At 39.5% G+C, this 24,894-nt stretch overlaps 1 protein-coding gene across 21 annotated transcripts in view; it reads right to left on the bottom strand.

The window, feature by feature from the left end:
- The window catches only part of nrxn1a (neurexin 1a), a 775,979-nt gene that overhangs the window by 513,011 nt on the left and 238,074 nt on the right, over positions 1–24,894 (bottom strand). For 14 of the 21 annotated variants that reach the window (XM_061910433.1, XM_061910435.1, XM_061910444.1 and 11 more), the window contains 3 exons: positions 14,893–15,194; positions 7,787–7,810; positions 5,029–5,190 (listed from right to left, as the gene is read on the bottom strand). In XM_061910433.1, the coding sequence (XP_061766417.1) occupies positions 5,029–5,190; positions 7,787–7,810; positions 14,893–15,194 (488 nt within the window). The remainder of the gene's footprint in view (positions 1–5,028; positions 5,191–7,786; positions 7,811–14,892; positions 15,195–24,894) is intronic. The other 7 variants (XM_061910437.1, XM_061910439.1, XM_061910443.1 and 4 more) reach the window with 1 other exon arrangement.

Below are 24,894 nucleotides of genomic sequence, written 5' to 3'. Positions count from 1 at the left end.
ATTTTATTACATATATAAATAAAATAGATAGTTGAATTTCAGACGCCACCTATCAAAAACACAGTAACAAAAACACAGTTGTTCTACTAACTGTATTGTGCTTGCTGGTTACTAAAAAAAACAAACAACAACACTTACCTTTCACTATTTGAGTAACCTTTGTTCTGCCATTTGCGTACTGGCGAAAGTCATTTCCCGTCAGGTGCGCAACACCACATAAAACATTGGCCGATCAAAAAGCAACCCCATAACGCTATAGCAAACATTCACCAGGAGATGGCATCAGACAACATAGAATCACTCTATTACAGACGGCGTCGCCATGGCTGTAACTTTCTCATTCTTCTGCTTCGTCTACTTGTGTGTGCAGTTTTTTTTATTAAAATCCGTAGATGTTGTAACGTGATTGGTCAGGCAAGCTGTTTATATAGTGGGACAGCGGACGTGAAAACGGGCTGTCCCCACTCAGGTCCGCATGGAGCTGGAGGGGGCGTGTCCTCCAGCTCAGCTGAATTTCAGGAGATTTTCGGGAGAAAATTTCTTCCGAGAGGTTTTCGGGAGAGGCGCTGAATTTCAGGAGTCTCCCGGAAATCCCGGGAGGGTTGGCAAGTATGATTATAAGGCCTCTATTTGGAGTAATATGAGATTGAATTGGAAAAGTGAATGATTGAGACATTTATTATAGATTGCACAGTAAAGTACATATTCAGTACACTTGACCACTAAACGGTAACGAATACGTTTTTCAACTTGTTTAAGTCGCGGTCCAAGTTAATCAATTCATGGTAGGGAAGATTTGGTATACCTGGTTATATGCACAAAAACAGTATTTAAATGTTGTTACAATGGTGGATACACGTGTTAAGCAAATGCCAAAAGCATCCAATCATAAGATTCATGAATTTTGGCGTGAACTTGCAAGCAGTTTGTGTTTTTCTAAGATTGGGTACTTTATGACGTCACAGTCACTACAATTCAATACACTAAACTAGTCTGATTCCTCAAATAGTTGGGATTTTTGTATTTTAGTATCTATGTGTGAAGTCCAAGTGTCTATGCACACTCTGAAATGTTATGAGATTTTGCCTTAAATTTTCACCAGATACTATTAATAACCCAGATAAATGACTTAATGACTTGAAGGGGCCTATCAGATTCAATACATTTGTGTTGCCACAATAATGCACTTGAGGAGCACTAATTTGCCGTCAAGGTAGACCAGTGACAAGAAAGTGTTTGTTTTGTTATCATAACTAACACAGTCATCATGGCAACTACAGACTACAATTTGCACACAAACGGTCCACTTTGGAACAGGCCACCAATCAATAGACGTCATGTTTTACAATAAGTGAGCTTAGCCACGAGCTCAAACTATCATACCTAAGTGAATGAGAAAATAAGTCATATTGGTTTCTAACTCTCACTGATTCCAGAATCAACAGAAAAGCAGTTTAAAGCACCAATCTAATTCCTTTTCCTGTCAAATCCTATCCACACAAAAAGTGTCTTTACTGATCATTTAGGGCGGTTAAAAAGCTGTTGAGTACATATCGACGTGGTCCTTCAGCTCATTAAGAACCCTCAAGGCGCTTAGAAACCTGGGCTTTAACCGAGAAGATGAGTAAAAGAAAGATATATGCATCGATCGCCGTGCTGGATAATTTCCAGGCAGGTATTTTTATGTATCCCTTAAGTATTCTTGAGTAAATGGTTTAGGTCACAAACTCTGTTAAGCAGGATATTAAAAAATACAGCTGCAGTTGGAAATTAACAGTATACATTATCAACCTTATGGTGGGGAATTTAATTATTGCTCTCCCTCGATTGGTCTATCAACTAATTAATTTGTTCCTAATATAACACATCAAAGAGCTGATACAATGTGTGATTTATGTCATACAATATTACAAAAACTGATTTTTCAGTTGATCAATATACATATATCATACATCGTACAGTGACCTGGATGATTGAGGACATCCATGGACATCAAAGTACAAATGTTTGTACATAAGTCGCAGTAATATTATGTTTGAGAACCTAATAAGGAAAAGCGGTCCAGAAAATGGATAGAATGTGTGAGCCGGTAACTATCATTGCCTAAATATAGGTGCTGTGGTCCTCTCGACTTAACGACTTTCCTCCTTTGGGGATTGGAAAACATTGACAAATGTCCGAAGTTTGAGTTGTGCATGCAAAATACAAATGTGAAACTTGCGTGAGCATGTAGTGGAATTTCTGACTTTTATACCATATTTTGTGTCTGTTGAAGTCTTAAAAGAAAATCTGTCAAAAAGCTTTAAGAGGTCTGCTCTTTTCTTTTTTTTCCTATTCAGAACCAAAGGATCATACGTGGGGTAAAGTTGAGTTTGTGGTAGCTCTGACCGTACCTACAAATGTTTTGACTGTTTTTATGGCTAAGGGATCCACGGTTGTTTTAGAGCCAGCAGTTGCAAAACAACTAGACCTTGACACATGAGGAAAACATATAAAAAGCCAGGAGACCAATATTTGATATGGTTTACATGATTTTGCTTGATTCTGGATCCTTCGGAGGATGCTGTCTGTTTGCATTGGCAATTCAATCCAACTTGTACTTTTGAATATGGGTAAATAAACCTTTTGTACTAAAACCCCTTTGTTTGCATTTAAGCTTCGGGCCTATCTACCACAAGCACATGTAAGATAGATAGATAGATAGATAGATAGATAGATAGATAGATAGATAGATAGATAGATAGATAGATAGATAGTAAGATAGTAAGATAGTAAGATAGACAGACAGACAGACAGACATATAGATGGATAGATAGATAGATAGATAGATAGATAGATAGATAGATAGATAGATAGATAGATAGATAGATAGATAGATAGATAGATAGATAGATAGATAGATAGATAGACAGATGGATAGTACTTTATTGATTCCTTCAGGAGGATGGTAAACAAGAAAAATAGTACCAAAACTGTGTTTTTTTAAATGGTAACAACACATTTTGGGGAGGATTTTGCCTATCATCCACAATACTGATGTGAGACAAGAACACACATGTCTATACCTTTTATGTGCATTCTAAATAGTAAAACACTGCCGAGAAGAGGCGGTTAACAATGCAAGTGATGGAGATATAATTTTTTCTGACTCTAAAACCCTCTAAAAACCTAATACATTGCATATATAACACATAATAACGGTGTTACTAACGTTAGTTTTATTAGTAATGGGTCATTTAAATAATTACTTCTATTTGCGTTATAACGCCATTACCGATGCGTTTGATGCAACATGGCACGCTATTTTGTGTCTCAATGCAGGAAATAACTTTTTACTAATGCAAGCAACAACCAGCCCCACACTAAAATGAACTAGGATATCACACAGCAGACAACACACAACATGTAACATGTATGACTCCATAATTCAGTTGTATGTGTCCTGACGGCTGGCCCACACATTACACCAGTTTTAAAATCACTGCATTGGCCCCATGTGTGTGTGTGAGGTTTTAATGTTGTTATGGTTTATAAGGCTTTTATGGTATTGGGTCGTTTTATTGTCTAGATTCGCTTTTACCTTACAAACTTGTCTCTTAATTGTTCCAAAAGTCAGGACACTAAGTAATGCGATGGCATATTTCCACTATTATTGCCCCTGTCTACCAAACAGCTTGCAGGAAGACCTCAGGCCTGCAGAGAACGTTCATGTTTTTAAGAGCAGACTTAAGACCCACTTTTTTGGATTTGGCTTTTACATAATATTTGTTATTTTATTTAAGTAATTCATACTTTAGTTTGTATCTTATTAGTTATTCTAGATTTGATTTAGTTCTGTTTTATATATATATATATATATATATATATATATATATATATATATATATATATACATCCATCCATTTTCTACCGCTTATTCCCTTTTGGGGTCTCGGGGGGCGCTGGTGCCTATCTCAGCTACAATCGAGCGCAAGGCGGTGTACACCCCGGACAAGTCGCCACCTCATCGCAGGGCCAACACAGATAGACAGACAACATTCACACTCACACACTAGGGCCAATTTAGTGTTGCCAAATATATATATATATTTATGTATATATATATATATATATATATATATATATATATATATATATATATATATATATATATATATATATATATATGTATATATATATATATGTATATATATATATATATATATATATATATATATATATATATATATATATATATATATATATATATATATCTCCATCCATCCACCCGTCCATCCATTTTCTACCGCTTGTTTGTCCCTTTCGGAGTCGCGGGGGGTGCTGGAGCCTATCTCAGCTGCATTTGGGTGGAAGGTGTACACCCCAAGGTACACCCTGGAAGAGATATATATATATAATTTTTTTTTTTTTTTTCCAGAGCACTTTATAGGCAGAGTAGATGGATCCCACTACTTAAATAAATAAATGGGTTGTACTTGAATAGCGCTTTTCTACCTTCAAGGTACTCAAAGCCCTTTGACATTACTTCCACATTTACACATTCACACACACATTCATACACTGATGGAGGGAGCTGCCATGCAAGGCGCCAACCAGCACCCATCAGGAGCAAGGGTGTAGTGTCTTGCTCAGGACACAACGGACGTGACGAGGTGGGATTTGAACCAGGGACCCTCGGGTTGCGCACGGCCACTCTCCCACTGCGCCACGCCGTCCTTGCATTGTTACAGGTGCTCGTACAAGCAGTGTTTCGTTATTAAGAACACATTTGACAGAGAAACGTGTTTTCTTGCCTCACACAACGATGGGCAAAATTTCCCAAAAACTTCTGTTTCCCTTTAACCTGTTCTTTTCAGGAAGCCTATCCCCTGACTCCAGACAAAAGACAGACTACTGGTTGTCAGTCAATCACAGGTCACATATAGAGACGCACAAGCATTCTACACCCATCAACACCAAGTTGTTGAGTCCTACAGTGATACAATGATCCCAAACTTGGCTCAGAGTGTGCCTAAAAGTGGTACTTACCTCCTTGAGGCAGCCCATGAAATTGTTGCTAACTGGCGATCCAGGCAAGTCGGCTGTGCTTGGACTCCCTCCAACGTAGAAAAAGTCATCAGAGCCAAGCATGGTGTAGTCCTCTTGTGTATAACCCGTGGTGGTCAGAATGCCGTCCACGGATATTGTTACCTAAACAGAAGCACAGGAAAAGGAAACACTACACTCAGCCTATGTTGTTACAATACAATTACCTTCCCTTCTTCCAGTCAAAGACAGGTTTTCCACTATTTCTTTTACAGAAACCCATTTTCATGTCTGTTTTCCATGTCTTTTTTCTTGTTTTATTCTGTTTTGTCCAGATGATTAGTTGGACGACCCCCAAAGGAAGGCTGTTTTAGTGTTAGTAAGCTTTCCAGGATATAGTGTTAGTATTGCAACGTAAAATTATTTAGCAGACACAAAAATGGTGTTAGTAGAATGTCAACTGGGTTAGTTTAACTGGATATTAGTACGCATAGAAGTTCTAAAAAGAAATGAGTGGGCTGTTTGTAGAGGCAAAACAAGCTTAAACAAAGTGCAATCAACTCTTAGCATTACAGTGACAAGAGACAATTCAGACAAAAATATGCATGCATGTCACTGTTTTCTTTTTGATTATTTGTACAGGTGCTGTTCATATTATTATAATATCATGAACAAGTTGATTTATTTCAGTAATTATATTCAGAACATGAAACGTACATATTATATCAATTCATTACACACATAGTGATATATTTGAAATGTTTATTTCTTTAAATTTTGATGATTAGTAATGACAATTACTGAAAATTAGAATATTAGTTATGACTAATACCGAAAAATATTTTTTAGAAATGTGGGCCAACTGAAAAGTATGAACATGGAAAGTTTCAGCATGTACGGCAATCAATACTTAGTTGCAGCTCCTTTTGCCTGAATTGCTGAATCATTAGGCCGTGGCATGGAGTCAACCAGTCTGTTGCACTCCTCAGGTTTTTATGAGAGCCCAGGTTGCTTTAATAGTGGCCTTAAGCTCTTCAGCATTGTTGGGTCTGGCATCTTGCATCTTCCGCTTCACAATACCTCATAGGTTTTCTATGGGGTTAAGGTCAGGTGAGTTTGCAGGCCAATCAAGAACAGGGATACCATGGTCCTTAAACCAGGAACTGGTAGATTTGGCACTGTGTGCAGGTGCCAAGTCATGTTGGAAAATTAAATCTTCACCTCCATAAAATTGGTCCGCGGGAGGCAGCATAAAGTGTTCTAAAACTTCCTGCATTGACCCTAGACCTCAGGAAACACAGTGGACCAACACCAGCAGATGACATGGCACCCCAGACCATTACCAATTGTGGAAATTTGACACTGGACTTCAGACAACGTGGATTCTGTGCATCTCCTGTCTTCCTCCAGACTCTGGGACCTTGATTTCCAAAGGAGATACAAAATTTACGTTCATCTGAAAACATAACTTTGGACCACTCAGCAGCAGTCCAGTCCTTTTTGTCTTGAGCCCAGGCGAGACGCTTTTGACGTTGTCTCTTATTCAAGAGTGGCTTTATACAAGGAATGAGACAGCTGAAGCCCATATCTTGCATACGTCGGTGCGTGGTGGTTCTTGAAGCACTGACTCCAGCTGCAGTCCACTCTTTGTGGATCTCCCCCACATTTTTGAATCGGTTTTGTTTGACAATCCTCTCCAGGGCGCGGTTATCCCTCTTGCTTGTACACTTTTTTCTACCACATCTTTGTCTTCCCTTCGCCTGTCTATTAATGTGCTTGGACACATCCAACCTCTTTGGCAATGACCTTTTGTGTCTTGCCCTCCTTCTTTAAAGTATCAATGGTCATCTTTTGGACTGTTGTCAAGTCAGCAGTCTTCCCCATGATTGTGTGTCATACAGAATCAAAACGAGAGACAATTTAAAGGCTTTTCCAGGTGTTTTGAGTTAGTTAGCTAATAGAGTGTGGCACCAGGTGTCTTCAATATCTGACCTTTTCACCATATTCTACTTTTCTGAGATGTTGAATGTAGGGTTTTCATTGGTTGTCAGCTATAATCATCTCCTTTTTTGGCAAAAAAACACTTGAAATGTATCAGTCTGTTTGGAATGAATGTATACATTCTACAAGTTTGACTTTCTAAATGGAATTAATGAAATAAATCAACTTTTTCATGGTATTCTAATAATATGACCAGCACCTGTATATAAAAATAATTTATTTTGGGATTGGGTTATCTTTACAATACTAATACCCTTTACAGTGCATCAGATGCATGCATAAATTATATGAGATAGTGCCAAACAACAACAAGGCATGAAAAACCACCAGAGAAGCACCAAAGACAACCACAGCGCAACTGTCACACATATGTTGACGAATGGGCAGTGTGACGCAACACGTAGTCAAAACGCATGCCATGCAAAGTGAATGGAGAACAAAGGAATATCTGGCCGGCCAGCCAGCAAAGCGTCCCTATTGTTCAATGTATTTGAAATGATGCTCCTAAATGGGTAGCTCAGACTAAAGTCGGACAGGGAAAATAGCATCAGGAGGAATTAAATGTTAATAAATTATTGTAATATTAAAAAAAAAAAAAAAGGTAAGAAAGTCTACACATAAACAGAAAAGGACTTAGCGCATGTTACCTGTTTTAGCAAATAATGTCTGTAATAAAAAAAAAAAATGAAAAAAAAAACCACACACGGCAAACCCAAACTAACAAAACAATTATATCTACCGAACAATGTAGTTTGTTTACCATAGCGTGTCCAATGCCTGAGTGCTTTGTGGAAAAGGGGGGAGAAAGGAAATTAAAAACTGTGAACAGAATAACGGTTGTTACTCAAATCATATATGATGGTCATTAGTACATTGTTAAAACGGCAGAGACCATACTGGTTAGTAGAATGACACATTCCATGAGTGATGTTAGTTTGTTTCCAAAGCATGTTAGTAACAGCGAGGAAATCTGGCAAAATACGTTTTAACAAGAAAAAAGCATAGCTCGACACTAAACACTTCTCAAAGAGGTGCTAGAAGCTCAGCTAAAGGTGCGTGCTTAACATGTTCTGGATGCCACCAGACTATTGAAAAAAATAAATAAACAACATCTTCGTCCAAATGGTGATAGAATATTAAATTGGCCGCTCTAATGCTGACAACATTGGCACTTATTTCATAATTCTGGGCCTAAAATTATATCTACAGGTAAAATGTCTACCAAAATAGACACAGTAGTGATTTTATGTTTGTTTTGAAAAGAATTTCAGCACAGTTTGGAACGCCCACTGTGAACTCCAAAATGTGGACATATTTGATTAGGCTTGCTGACGTCACCCATAGAAGACTGGAGGCAATTTCATACTGCGTAGTATGGGCCTGATTTACTAAGATCCAGATACCACCTGCAAAAAAAAAAAATAGTGTGTACTATTAGTGGGTGTGTTGCGTGCGATCTACTAACATTGCACATGCTTTTTTTAACTGGTACACACCCCCTTATTTAAATAAGGTTTTTGCGTGTACTTTATATCTTTCTCCACGGAGACACTCGATCTTTTACTGCACATCTATGATATCGTGCTCCTCCTATCTGTGGCGTTTTGCTATTAAACAAGCAGCAGGCATATACCACTTTTTATGGGGATTTTAGAAGCAGTGGGTGCATACGGAATGAAACACTTTTTATTGTTTGAGGCTACTCTTAAAAAATGCATACTTCAAGGATTTTTTTTTTTGTACATATAGAGGTGTTAATATATATTCAAAATAAATAAAAAACTCCCATTTAAAAACACCAGCAGACAGCAAAACACATCAATTAAATGAGTTTTAATCAGCCCCTTAACTTACCCAGCATGCAGCTATAAAATTATAAAATGATGTTGCTGTATAGTGGTTCTCAACCTTTTTTCAGTGATGTACCCCTGTGAACATTTTTTTAATTCAAGTACCCCCTAATCCAGTGGTTCTCAAATGGGGGTACTTGAAGGTATGCCAAGGGGTACGTGAGATTTTTTTTAAATATTCTAAAAATAGCAACAATTCAAAAATCCTTTATTAATATATTTATTGAATAATACTTCAACAAAATATGAATATAAGTTCATAAACTGTGAAAAAAATACAACAATGCAATATTCAGTGTTGACAGCTAGATTTTTTGTGGACATGTTCCATGAATATTGATGTTAAAGATTTTTTTTTGTAAAGAAATGTTTAGAATTAAGTTGATGAATCCAGATGGATCTCTATTACAATCCCCAAAGAGGGCACTTTAAGTTGATGATTACTTCTATGTGTAGAAATCTTTATCCATCCATTTTGTACCGCTTATTCCTTTTGGGGCCGCGAGGGGCGCTGGTGCCTATCTCAGCTACAATCGGGCGGAAGGCGGTGTACACCCTGGACAAGTCCCCATCTCATCACAGTATTTTTTCAACAAGTTTTTAGTTATTTTCATATCTTTTTTTTCTAAATAGTTCAAGAAAGACCACTACAAATGAGCAATATTTTGCACTGTTATACAATTTAATAAATCAGAAACTGATGACATAGTGCTGTATTTTACTTTTTTATCTCTTGTTTTCAACCAAAAATGCTTTGCTCTGATTAGGGGGTACTTGAATTTAAAAAATGTTCACAGGAGGTACATCACTGTAAAAAGTTTGAGAACCACTGCCCTAATGAGAGCAAAGCATTTTTGGTTGAAAAAAAGAGATAAAGAAATAAAATACAGCACTATGTCATCAGTTTGTGATTTATTAAATTGTATAACAGTGCAAAATATTGCTAATTTGTAGTGGTCTTTCTTGAACTATTTGGAAAATAATATATAAAAATGACTAAAAACTTGTTGAAAAATAAACAAGTGATTCAATTATAAATAAAGATTTCTACACATAGAAGTAATCATCAACTTAAAGTGCCCTCTTTGGGGATTGTAATAGAGATCCATCTGGATTCATGAACTTAATTCTAAATATTTCTTCACACAAAAAAAAAAATATTTTAACATCAATATTTATGGAACATGTCCACAAAAAATCCAGCTGTCAACACTGAATATTGCATCGTTGCATTTCTTTTCACAGTTTATGAACTTACATTCATATTTTGTTAAACTATTATTCAATAAATATATTTATAAAGGATTTTTGAATTGTTGCTATTTTTAGAATATTTAAAGAAAATCTCCTGTACCCATTGGCATACCTTCAAGTACCCCCAGGGGTATGCGTAACCCCATTTGAGAACCACTGGTATAGACGATATGTCTAATATTTTTTTTATCTCTGACACACCGTGCACTTATGTTGGCACACACACACATTCTCTATTTCTCGTCTGTCTTTGCAGTGCAAACACAGCGCGAGTGCCGTGTGTGTAATGTGATGAATCACATTGTGTGTGCTGTATAATATATTTGCATCTTCACCTCCCAGTATTGTGGGAATTTTGCTAATCACTATATATTCTGCATACTAATGAGGACAAAAATGTAAATGCATTGAATGCCTGATTCTGCTCACTTAACATGCACAATTCACTTTGTACAGGTTTAGTAGATCAACTCTGTGTTTTTTTTTTTTTTCAAGTTTGCCTGTATGTTAGTACACATAAATATTTAGTAAATCAGGCCCATAGTGTTTCATTGGCGCAGAATTTAAAGAAATGATCAAAAACAGATGCGTTTTTGCAGGGTGTAGCAATACAACTAAACAAGTGGTAAACCAGCATACAAATCTAAATGATGAGAATATGACATAAGTAAGAACATTTCAAGTAAAATCGACTCACGCAGCATAGGACGGAACAAGCGAGAGGATTGTGATTTGTAGCGATCATTGTAATGAGTCTGACGAAGGCAGAAAAACAGCCCCAAAGCATGATGTTTTCACCCCCATGCTTCAAAGTAGGTGTGGTGTTCTTGGGATGCAACTCAGTATTCTTCTTCCTCCAAACACGACAAGTTGAGTTTATACCAAAAAGTTATATTTTGGTTTCATCTGACCACATGACATTCTCCCAATCCTCTGCTGTATCATCCATGTATCCATTTTGGTATAAACTCAACTCGTCGTGTTTGGAGGAAGAAGAATACTGAGTTGCATCCCAAGAACACCACACCTACTTTGAAGCATGGGGGTGAAAACATCATGCTTGGGGGCTGTTTTTCTGCTAAGGGGACAGGATGATTGATCCGTGTTAAGGAAAGAATGAATGGGGCCATGTATCATGTGATTTTGAGCTAAAATCTCCTTCCATCAGCGAGAGCTTTGAATGGTTGACCAAATACTTATTTTCCACCATAATTTACAAATAAATTCTTTAAAATTCCTACAATGTGAATTCCTCGATTTTTTTTTCACATTCTGTCTCTCACAGTTGAAGTGTACCTATGATGAAAATTACAGACCTCTGTCATCATTTTAAGTGGGAGAACTTGCACAATCGGTGGCTGACTAAATACTTTTTTGCCCCACTGTATAGTATTTTTCGGGGGAAGACAAACCACCAAATGAGCAGGACCATCTGGAAATATCATAGACATCTTATTCCATGGGTTCTGGCCAGTGGTATTTTGTAAAGAAACATCATTTTTCCAAGTGAATACAAAACGTGTGCTGGTTCACACAAATAACACTAATTTGGTGTGAAATTCAATCAAAATACTGACACAACCTAGATATAAGGCATTAGCTTTTGGTTACATGATTTACAAAAAAATGTCCTATTCCCAATCTGTACTAGACACATGTGATGTCAGTTAAACTTTTCCTAGAAACCACTGTATTGACTTGATTTAAAGATGACCTTAAAGTTGGAGATTCTTTAAAGACATTGGTTGGCACTGACAATGACAATCGGCCAGTCTACATCATTCTGATTTGCTTTCTCCTCATGAGTCCATCCATCCATCCATTTTTACTGCTTGTCCTGTGGAGGGTGCTGGAGCCTATCTCAGCTGCAATCGGGCGGAAGGCAGGGCACACCCTGAACAAGTCGCCACCTCCTCTGCAGGGCCAACACAGATAGACGGACAACATTCACACTCACATTCACACACGAGGGCCAATTCTTGTGTTGGCAATCAACCTATCCCCAGGTTCATATCTTTGGAGGTCGGAGGAAGCCGGAGTACCCGGTGAGAACCCACGTGGTCAAGGGGAGGACATGCAACCTCCACACAGAAGGATCCCGAGTCCTGGATTGAACCCAGGATCCTTCGTATTGTGAGGCAGACACACTAACCCCTGTCTCACCGTGCTGCATTTCTCCTCACGAGTCCTACTTGTTAAAGTATTTCTCTTGAGAACAGGCTCACCAGCTACCTTATTGACTCATTTAAATCAAGTTTATTATCTGCATTCAACTGACTGGCTAGGTCGTTACCACACAATAAAAGAAACACAATCCAACTTATTTTTGGTTACTTGTACGATATGAGAATTCCCTTTGGATATCCACGTCCTTAAAGCAATTCATTTAGGCTATTTCTGCCATTGCCATAATGAAGGCTTACAATCAAATGCTTTCTGTGATTAGTTTCTATACATTAACCATACTTGGTTCATGTTCCATATCATGCACTGTAAAACACCAAAGCTCTCCAGCCATATATTTATCCTTATCTAATGTAATTCCTTTAATTCATATGCAGAATCAGCATAGAACTGACATGGTCAATCTCCTGGCCAGTTTTTTTTTTAATACAAAGAGTAGAATGACAGATGCCTCTAACTTAGGGGTGTCAAACTAATTTTAGTTTGGAGGCCACATCGAGAAAAATCTACTCCCAAGTGGGCCAGACTGGTAAAATCACAGTATAACTTAAAAATAAAGACAACTTAAGATTGTTTTGTTTGTTTAAAAATACAACAAGCACATTCTGAAAATGTACAAACCATAATGCTGTTGTTTTTTTTTTACACTTACATGTTGCGGTTAATAGTATTCTATCTTTATTTTTTCCTTGTTTATATTTTCTGAAAAAAATACATGATGATGTTTATCAGTCAACTCATTGGTGTTAAATTTCAATCCATCCATCCATCCATTTTCTACCGCTTATTCCCTTTTGGGGTCGCGGGGGGCGCTGGCGCCTATCTCAGCTACAATCGGGCGGAAGGCGGGGTACACCCTGGACAAGTCGCCACCTCATCGCAGGGCCAACACAGATAGACAGACAACATTCACACTCACATTCACACACTAGGGCCAATTTAGTGTTGCCAATCAACCTATCCCCAGGTGCATGTCTTGGAGGTGGGAGAAAGCCGGAGTACCCGGAGGGAACCCACACATTCACGGGGAGAACATGCAAACTCCACACAGAAAGATCCCGAGTCTGGATTTGAACCCAGGACTGCAGGACCTTCGTATTGTGAGGCAGACGCACTAACCCCTCTGCCACCGTGAAGCCCTAAATTTCAATCTACCAGGATAAAATAATTATATCAAAATCAAATTACAGTATGTTATTCATGTAGTTTGATAATTTTCCTCAACTGATGTACTAACATCATGTGTATTATTTTGTACATATGTAGCATCATCTATAACAGGGGTTGGGAACCTTTTTGGCTGAGAGAGCCATGAAAGCCAAATATTTCAAGATGTATGTCCGTGAGAGCCATAAAACATTTTTTAACACTGAATACAACTAAATGCGTGCATTTTTAAGACTAACATTTTGAGAGAATAATAAGTCCCTAATTGTTTTTAACAACATTGTTATTCTAAAGTTAACCAACAATAAATATAATACTTCTTACCATTAATGCGACATCTTGGACAGGTGCCAGCTAAGATTTATCTGAGAGCCAGATGCAGTCATCAAAAGAGCCAAATCTGGCTCTAGAGCCACAGGTTCCCTACCCCTGATCTATAAAGATACAAAGAACTGCTATAGCGAGATCCAGTGTTACACATTAAGAACAGCTTTTTACTTTCTTTCAAAAATTTCAGGTTAATTTTTATACTTAGGAAACTTATCCCGCGGGCCGGATAAAACCTATTCGCGGGCCTGATCCGGCCCTCAGTGCTCTAACTGGCCATCCTCACATTTAAGGAACAAAACTACAGTATGCGGCTTCACGGTGGAAGAGGGGTTAGTGCGTCTGCCTCACAATACGAAGGTCCTGCAGTCCTGGGTTCAAATCCAGGCTCGGGATCTTTCTGTGTGGAGTTTGCATGTTCTCCCCGTGAATGCGTGGGTTCCCTCCGGGTACTCCGGCTTCCTCCCACTTCCAAAGACATGCACCTGGGGATAGGTTGATTGGCAACACTAAAATTGGCCCTAGTGTGTGAATGTGAGTGTGAATGTTGTCTGTCTATCTGTGTTGGCCCTGCGATGAGGTGGCGACTTGTCCAGGGTGTACCCCGCCTTCCGCCCGATTGTAGCCGAGATAGGCGCCAGCGCCCCCCGCGACCCCGAAAGGGAATAAGCGGTAGAAAATGGATGGATGGACTACAGTATGCAACAGTCAGATTCATGCAGCTAACTGTTCAACATTTTAAGTTGTCTGGGGAAAATAACTAAAATAAAAACTAGCGCAGTGTTGAAAACTATTTGTTATTTTTCCCTTTTAAAAGTAGATTACACAACCCGTTTCCGATCAGCGCAGTGCTTTGATGTCTCATCTGCACGCATAACAAAGCCAAAGGCAACGTCTGTAATTAAATGAAGACCCTAATTCTAGATGACCTGCTCACGTTTGGTTTTGTTTCATGTCTCCACCATTATACACCAATTCTGATTTAGCAACCCAATTACAAAAACGCAGTATACTATAGGTGACGATATAAAGTAAATGCATGTTTATATTCACTTAAACCTCTTTTCATTCTCAGTACTGTTACCTGACGTAGATTCCTTGTTACTTTGACATCATGCCAATCATTGTCATTAAATTTCCCATTGACGGGCTCCACCAGAGCTTCAAAGGCTCCAGACCCCAAATTAATGACGAGCGAGACAGCCCCATTTTTCAGAGCCAGGTTGACGTAGTCGGCCGATTTGCCCGTGTGCAGCATCAGTCCATTCCTCTGGAGGGTTTTGAATGACAATGTGATTTCATCGCTGCTGCTTTGAATCGGGTTCAAGGACAAGTCGTAACAGAAGAACTCGGATCCTTTGAAGGTTGCAACATACTCTTCTTTCCCTGCAGAGACAAAGAGAGAAAATGTGTTGCATTAATAACACGGGCCTCGTGGGTGCCTATTGGGACCTGTGCTGGCTTCGGGCCTTTTTTGGCCCTAAAAAAATATATTACGACTAAGGTTTAACTTTATGAGTTGCAATCAAATTGAACCCTCCAAGGCTCCAAGTGTCACTAGTTGTGCCCCAAAACAGCTGCACAGAGTGTTTGTGCTCTGAATTGTACGCTGTGGGAGAAAAACATGAGGCAAAATATCTCAAAATAGTCAAAATTAATTGCAAAAAAAACCCCCACAGAAATTGGATTGATACCTACCACGGCCTTGGACCAGCAGCGAATGTGGTACTGTACTTTGCGATTCATTTGGAACACATTTGTAGTCTTTTTCATTTCATTTTGGCCCTCATTAGTCCCATAGTGAGTACATTCAAACACAACATAAGGAGCAACTGAGGGTTCAGCAGTTTTCTCAAGGACAATGGCAAGTCCAAGGGGAGCCAAAGGAATAAAAGCAGCAGTCTCCTCATGACAAGATGCTCACTCGACGCACTCATCCATGAGGTCTTAAAAATAACAGCTAAATTGCAGTCTCCCCCATTCCCATTGAGCATTAGGGGGACGTTAAAATAATCTATAGAAGTTGCTGCACTTTGTTTAACAGTTGACATGATTGGGCAGAAGTCAAATGACTTTCATGTCTATAATCCATGTATTTTAGTCATGTGAAAAATTTGGGTCACATTTGTGGCTTTTCGGGTTATACGGCAACAGGTATTATTATAGTACCGCGATACTAATTAATCATATTTGGTACTATACCACCTTCAAAAGTACCGGTCTCCCACATGTCGTCGTCTGGTCGTGTCATGCAGATGAGCATGTTCAACATGGATAGCTCGCTGGCTATCCGCAGTCTGCAGTGTCATAACGACTTCTAAATCTCCAATCATTGTCTCCATGGTGACAAATATCGTTTCCTTATTTCAAGCATCATTCCTGTAGGACGAGTGATAACTATACATGCATCGTTTTACACCGCAGCGTGCCGGAGTCATGACATATGTATGTATGTATGACATATGTATGTTATATCAAATCAACTTTATTTATAAAGCACATTCAAAATTTACCACAGGGGTAGCCCAAAGTGCTGTACAATGGGCAGGTTAAAAGATAATACAACACAACACAAACAGAACATGATAAAAAATAAATAAATAAAACATAAAAACAGGTTCACGGCAGGTGTAAAATGGGGCGACATTGCAGGATGGATATCACTTAGTGTTAAAAGCCAAGGAATAGAAGTATGTTTTTAAGAGAGATTTAAAAACAGAAAGAGAGGAGGCTTGTCTAACACTCCGAGGTAGGTCGTTCCAGAGCTTTGGAGCAGCGAAAGCTCTGTCACCTCTAAGTTTTAGCCTTGTGTCAGGGACCGTCAGTAGCAGCTCAGTAGCAGGATCGAGTGGGGCAGTAAGGCTGGAGGAGTTCGGAGAGATATGTTGGCGCGAGGTTGTTTAAACATTTAAAAGCAAATAGAAGGAGTTTAAAATGGATTTGATAACGCACAGGGAGCCAGTGAAGGGACGCTAATATAGGGGTGATGTGCTCACGTCTGTGTGTCTGTGTTAGCAGACGAGCAGCAGAGTTCTGCACGAGCTGCAGGTGGGCGAGGGAGGCCTATGTTAAAAAAACGGTCTATAGTTAACAATGCCAAGACAATATTTTATTTTGTTCAATCATTCAGTTAGGATGATCGTCTTAACTTTGAACATACTGGACACAAGTGTATGAAGGGCATACTTAATCACCAGCCATACACATCACACTAAAGGTGGCCGTATGAACAAAGCCAACACTGTCATAAACATGTAGCAAAACCACACAAAACAACAACGAAAAACACATTTTGAAAGACTATTTGCACCGCAACACAACATAAACACTACAGAACAAATTCCCAGAATTTCCTGCAGCACCAACTCTTCCAGGATGCTAAAATATAAACACACGCCATTGGTGGATCTACACCTAACATCCACTGAAATGATACTAAGTACAGGAGCGTATCTAGTCGATACTACTATGATTTTTTAGCATCACTATCATCACTATTTAGCATCTTATTTCTTTTTTTTGTATCTATATCATGTTTATAAACTCAGGAAATATGTCCTTGGACACATGATGACTTTGAATAAGACCAATGTCTGATCCTGTAACTACATGGTATTGGTGTGATAACCAAATTTGTGATATCATCCAAAACCAAAGTAAAGTATCCAAACAACAGAAGAATAAGTAATTGTTATATTTCAACAGAAGTGTAGATAGAACATGTTAAAAGAGAAAATAACCAGATATTAACAGTAAATGAACAAGTAGGTTAATAATTCATTTTCTACCACTTGTCCTTAATATTTTTGACAAAATATCAGAATGATAAATTACACAATATGTTCCTGCATATGTCAGCAGCTAAATTAAGAGTATTTGTTTGTTTACTTACTACTAAAAGACAAGTTGTACTGTTTGTTCACTATTTTATTTAATGACACATTTGCAAAAATATTATTTTTTATTTTTTAGATTTTTTAGTTAAAATAAAGCCAATCATTTTTTGTGGTCACCTTTATTTATACATACCAAAATATTGGTATCGGGACAACACTAGTGGCTTCCCCTTATTGCTTATGGTCAAGATATATTGAAAGACATGTATGTCCACGTAAGACAAATAAGGGCTATAATTAGGGATACACAATGCATTTTTTTCAAACCGATACTTATATAGAAAACTTCCTGCTTCTCAAGAACGATACCAGAAATCGCTATATGTTATTTCTTCAGATATAGGTTTAATTGTAGTTTCTTTGCAGCTAGATTTAGGCCATGAGTTTCTTTAACAGCACAGGTGTCTTTGTCGTCATTCAAAAGACCGTCGTAGATGTGTGTTTCAGTTGGCTGATAATGTTTGATGTTTAGGAACGCAATGTTGTTTTCCTTCTTTGTAGAGTGTTTATAGAACATCTGGTGAAAATAGCACGTGCAATGTCTTTGTCTGAAACTGTGACAAAGTCCTACATGATCAACGTCATGTTTGTTTACAGTGAGTTTTGGGGACGGTTACAACAGGACGTTTACAGCATATGGCTGATAAGATCTGATGTTTCGGACATCAATGTTTTTTCTCTTCTCAACGAATGTTGGAAAAACATTTGGTAGAGTGTCTTCCTCTGAAAAAGTGAAATCCCACATTTCTTTACAGTGAGCTCAGGAAGTTTACCATAGGGCGTTTAACACACTGCACAGGTAGTAGAAAAGGAGCGCTTGATTTACGTACCCTAACAAACCTACAGCACAGTACTGGTAATCCTTTTGTATTGTTATCAGATTTATCATAGTTCCTGATATCAGCCCAAATAATTATTTACCCAATATTTATCGAACACCCCTAGTTAAAATCATTGACAAATAGTCATCGACTTAGGCTATGTCTACACTAAGACGGATAACCCCTTAAATGAAATATTATTTAACCTAAGCCCTGTTTCAGCCACACTAAACCATTGTTTATGGGGAACATTATCACCAGACCTATGTAAGCGTCAATATATACCTTGATGTTGCAGAAAAAAGACCGTATGTTTTTTTAACCGATTTCCGAACTCTAAAAGGGTGAATTTGGCAATTTAAACGCCTTTAAATTGTTCGGCTGTCGGAGCAATGACCTTTCACCTGTGACGTCACATCGTGAAGCGACCCGCCATTTTCACAAACACATTACACACACCAAGTCAAATCAGCTCAGTTACTTTCCGTTCTTTTGACTGTTTTCCGGTACCTTGGAGACATCATGCTTAGTCGGTGTTGTCGGAGGGTGTAACAACACGAACAGAGACGGATTCAAGTTGCACCAGTGGTTAAAAGATGCGAAAGTCCATCGTTTGTTCTGCACACCGTACCGACGACAGCTATGCTACGACCGAGATGGCACAGAGATGGCAAGAATGTGTGGATATCCTACGACACTCAAAACAGATGCATTTCCAACAATAAAGTCAACAAAATCACAAAGGTGAGTTTTGTTGATGTTATTGACTTATGTAGAGTGTGTTAATCAGACATATTTGGTCACGGCATGACTGCAAGCTAATCAATGCTAACATGCTATTTAGGCTAGCTGTATGCACATATTGCATCATTATGCCTCATTTGTAGCTGTATTTGCATCCAGCCTTTCCCTCCACCCACATTTAATGCCAAACAAACACATACCAATCGTTGGTTAGAAGGCGATCGCCGAATTTGTCTGCGCTTCCTCCCGTGCCGCTGTCTGTCGTGATATGGCTCAAAAGCTTCTGTTTCTTCTTTAATTCGTTTTCGGTACCTGCCTCCACACTCCAACCAACCGTTTCAATACATGCGTAATCTGTTGAATCGCTTACGGCGCTGAAATTCGAGTCTGAATCCGAGCTAATATCGCTATACATTTCTGTGCTACCCGCCATGTTTGTTTCTGTGACACAGGATAATGGACGGGCGGATATAACGACGGTTAAATCAGGCACTTTGAAGCCGTTTTTCGGGATATTGCGTGATGGGTAAAATTTGGAGAAGAACTTCAAAAAATAAAATAAGCCACTGGGAACTGATTTTTAATGGTTTTAACCCTTCAGAAATTGTGATAATGTTCCCCTTTAAGGTAACCCTCCTCGGATAATTGTTTACAAGGGGTAAGCGCGGCATGTATTTCTTGAATCTCCAGCTCTTAGCTTTGTACGGACTCATTGATTGTTTACAAACTGAGTTCGGAGAGGAAGTGACGTCGTAAAGAACGCGCCACAGCCAGCTTCATAGTAAAGCAGTTTCGTAACTCGGAGCTAACCACTGGAAATATGGAGGCGAGTCATCCAGACATGCTTCCCCTGTTTCTCATTCCTCTACATGTACAGATGCTTGTGGAAATCACACATGAATACCTTAAGAGAAAGCGATTGCAGCTATTTGGGATACAACACTTCTCAGATGGCAAGAGAACTTTGGGATGTCCAGGTCAGCTGTGATTTTACTTACCAAAAAACGTTGTCCATTTGTCAAAGGAGAGTCAACGAGAATGCGGGCTCCCATGGATGTGATAAAAAAGGTAGCGTGTGCTTTGTATTACCCGGCAGTCGAGGGAAGACTTCGGAAAATGGGAAATGTATTTGGACTGGCAAAGCAGATCGTATCAGTTATTGTCCACCATGTATGTCGCGGACTCAACGTCTCGGTCCAGAGTATATAAACTCACCAAAAACGAATGGGCAATGAAGGTGAAGGCAAAAGAGTGAGGAGTGTCCTGACCAGCTATGTCGATCCCTTGATTGATTGTTGTCAAATGTTCTTTTTCACATTGTGTACTTTCGTGTCCAATAAAGATTTGATTAATTTATGATGGCTCAGGTGTGATTCACTACAATAAGGTCACACAACACACTGGATTCCAGTTAAGTGGAATACCACAACACTGGATATTGTTCAGATAAGTCAAATTTAAGAACTTGCACACAAAGCAACACTGGAGGTGACTATGACGTTCGCATTTTCCGCACACGCGTGTAAGGTCATGTAGCGCCGGCTGACGGAGGCGGGGAGGGGGTCATAAACGACCATTGTGTATGTGTGGACAAGGATAAGGTTAGGTGAGATTTACCCTGGATAACCTTAAAGGCCTACTGAAACCCACTACTACCGACCACGCAGTCTGATAGTTTATATATCAATGATGAAATATTAACATTGCAACACATGCCAATACGGCCGGTTTAGTTTACTAAATTACACAATTTTAAATTTCCCGGGTGTTTCTTGTTGAAAACGTCCCCGAATGATGACGCGTATGATGACGTGTGTTTGTGACGTTTCGGGTTGGAGGGGACATACTAGCTCAGCACCAGTTACGGCTAAAAGTCGTCTCTTTTCATCGCGCAATTATACAGTAATTTGGACATCTGTGTTGCTGAATCTTTTGCAATTTGTTCAATTAATAATGGAGAATATAAAGAACAATGCTGCGGTGTATTGCAGCTGTCTTTAGCACCGAGACACAGCCGATGTTTCTTTGTTTGTTGTGAAGCTTTAACACAGAGCGGTCAAGCGAACATGTTTCTCTACGTCAACCAGCATGTTTTTGGATGGGAAAATTGTGATATATATCTTACCGGAGACATCAGTGGATTATTTGTCCTCCTGCAGTAGCTGTCAAAAAAGGCAGCTGTGAGCTTGGCTCCTCTGCTTCTCTTTGAGACACTGGCGTGTTCACCGCAGCCATCCGACCTCGAGGTATGTCTTTACAATCTCACTAAAACACTATTAAAACAATAGGGATCTTCCAGAATTATCCTAGTAGATGTGTCTAATTACATCTGAAACGCTCACACTGCCGCTGCCCGGAGCCGTCGCTTTTTATTTTATTTTATTTATTTTTTCTAGTCCTCCACTTTCAATATCCTCAGCCACAAATCTTTCATCCTGGCTCAAATTAATGGGGAAATTGTTGTTTTCTCGGTCCGAATAGCTCTTTTTTGTTGGAGGCTCCCATTATAAACAATGTGAGGATGTGAGGAGCCCTCACACGGGTGACGTCATCGTCTGCTACTTCCGGTACAGGCAAGGCTTTTTTATTAGCGACCAAAAGTTGCGAACTTTATCGTGGATGTTCTCTACTAAATCCTTTCAGCAAAAATATGGCAATACCGCGAAATTATCAAGTATGACACATAGAATGGACCTGCTATCCCCGTTTAAAAAAGAAAATCTCATTTCAGTAGGCCTTTAACCTTTGTGTAAACGGGGCCTTAGCTGCAAAGTCTCATCTCTCCTTGCAAATATGTTTTATTTGAGAAATATGCTTGTCAATCTCCTCGAGTTTGTGATTCAGTTAAGCACCCCAAAGCTACAGTGGATGTTTTTGTGTTAGACATTTCAAGTCAATCTGACTATGGAGTGCAACGTTTTGATGTAATAACAGCACCACTACGTAATGTATTTGTCAAGTCAGTGGATTAAATATGTTTGAAAAAAAAAATTCTGCAAGTAACAAAGACCGCCAAGGCATGTTTTGGCTTACATTTTCTTCAGTCTATTAAGTGAAAAGAATCATGTAAAAAAATCCAACTGTCAGTACCAATAGCTGTTTAACCACGGTTTCGACAATGCAAATATCTCCTTGAAAAACTCTCTGAGTAGGAGACGAAATGTTGTCCAGAGTAGCCGTAAGTATCCGTAAAATGTGATTAGCTAATACGGAGCATTTAAAAACAAGTTTAGACGGATAACAAGCAATTAAAACCACTAGCAGAAAATAAGCCACACAAATACAAATGGGTGCGCAGCATTCAGGCATGCTTCAACAGAATGACAAATAAAACAGGGTTGCTGTCCACAACAATTTGTCACCTCATTGATTCCCCCTTAAAGGCCCTATACGGTACCTCTGGGAGAACTACAGGGGGCCGTAATTGAAGTTGACTAGATCTCGCCTCTTTCGCGTTCTCTTTTTTTTGTTAAATCTCTCAGTCTGTGAACCCTATCAGTGAGGACGAGAGACCTCTACTCCGGTTCCCCACCACAAGCTCAGGATCATACAACAAATAAAGCCACTGGTTGGGGGTCATTCTTATTTCTTTCACTCTTAACACATCTCAACACCCGCAAATTACAGTTAATTCTCTTGAATGATGGAGAATGTTGTGCGTGGACAACTAAATAAGTGTCTATATCTGTGTGTGTGTCCAGTGGGGCACCCTGAAAAATGTACAACATGTTGAGTTAGCCCACAGACACCTTAAAGGCCTACTGAAATGAGATGTTCTTATTTAAACAGGGATAGCAGGTCCATTTTATGTGTCATACTTGATCATTTCGCGATATTGCCCTATTTTTGCTGAAAGGATTTAGTAGAGAATATCTACGATAAAGTTCGCAACTTTTGGTCGCTAATATAAAAGTCTTGCCTTTACCGGAAGTAGCAGATGATGTGCGTGTGACGTCACTGGTTGTAGTGCTACTCACATCCTCACATTGTTTATAATGTGAGCCTCCAGCAGCAACAGCTATTCCAACCAAGAAAGCGACAATTTCCCCATTAATTTTAGGTTCTGTATAAACACGCCATGCAAAACCACCAGAAGACATGAAAATTAATCACTTAAAACATATCAAGATACAGGTGATGGAATTCCTGCTGGGCATTGCTGCCTGACGCACCTCCTCCAGTGCGTTTTGAACAGGTGTGCTGTGACACTTCACTGAACACCTCTGTGGGCATAAACGGGTCATCAGCTGGGGACTACCATTCATCAACGTTTGGCTCCTTTAACCCCAGTACGTCTCATGGTGGCGGAGCGATGGCAGGGATATCTCCCTGCCACCTCCTGCTGATGCCCTAAGTGTTTGCCCTCCAACTCTTATGCTTCCTCCTTAGCAACAGCCGGAAGCTGCCTTTGTCTTTCTCCTCAGCCATCTATTTCGTGGCTTTCCGATGCCCCGCTCCTGAGCATCCAAAGTCTCGGAGTAGCCGAGCAGTTGAGGAACCCACAAAACCCCTACACCCCACTTCCACAGGGCAGATGAAAGCTTTCAAGCCAGCCTCCCTGCACTCTGCTGCCAGGTCAGAGTACTTGGCTCCCTTCTGCTCATAAGCAGCCTCCAACCCCGCCTCCCATGGGACAGTGAGCTTGACCAGAAGAATCGTCTTGCAAGTCTCTGACCAGAAGACCAGGTCTGGCCGTAGTGATGTTTCGACGATTTCCCAGGGGACTGGACTGTTTCCCCCAGGTTGACCCTCATGTTCCACTCATTTCCTAGTGAGAGGAGTCTTGATGTAACTCTCTGGAGGGGTTCGCCATCTCCGGTCCTCGCAAACTGGATGGGATGTCTGGCTGGAGCAGGAGGCCTGCAATTCTCCTCCTTTCGGCAGGTCTCTGACACCTTTGCCAGGTTTCTTAAGACTTGGTCATGTCGCCATCTGTAGGAGCCTAGCAACAATGCTGTCGTGCATCCCGACAGGATGTGCTGGAGGCTTGCATTGATGGTGTTGGAGAGAGGACAGGTCTCCTCGGCATCAAACCAGTGGTGGAGGTTTTGGGGACAAGGCAAGGTGTCGTATGTTGCTCTGATCAGAAAGCTGAGCCTGGCTTGGGGGATCTTCCACAGGTCAGACCATGACATTGATCTGTCTGTGAGACCTTCCCACGTTGTCCAATGACCTTGCTGGCCCTGGGACACTGCTTTGATGTTTAGGCGTTCCTGCTCAGTTCAATTTATTTATTAAGTCATCCAGCAGAAATAAAACTATAAAATGTCATTGCTGAAAATATGATATGTCTAATATTTACATATGTACTATTCATAAATGTTGTAAGAAAGAGATTTATACCTCCATCGTCAGTCTTTGCAGTGCACAATTTCATGTATGCGTAGTGTGATAGTTTGCACACACATTTCAGATGTGCTAAATATAGAGGAATGCTGAATATGGACGCAAAACTGCAGCCACAAAACAGTTTCTATTTTAATCTCTTCCCAGTATTGTGGATATTCTAATAATCTGCATATATTCTGCACATAGATTAACAGAGGCATGCTACAATAAATGGATTGCTTTCTCTTTTTTTCCTCAGTCAGTGCATAAGCCTAGTGGATAAGGTCGGTGTGTGTT

Source organism: Nerophis ophidion, linkage group LG09 (assembly GCF_033978795.1).
Source record: "Nerophis ophidion isolate RoL-2023_Sa linkage group LG09, RoL_Noph_v1.0, whole genome shotgun sequence".
Lineage (NCBI taxonomy): Eukaryota > Metazoa > Chordata > Actinopteri > Syngnathiformes > Syngnathidae > Nerophis > Nerophis ophidion.
The sequence above is the reverse complement of the archived record's forward strand: the minus strand, read 5'-3'. Positions and strand labels throughout refer to the sequence as shown.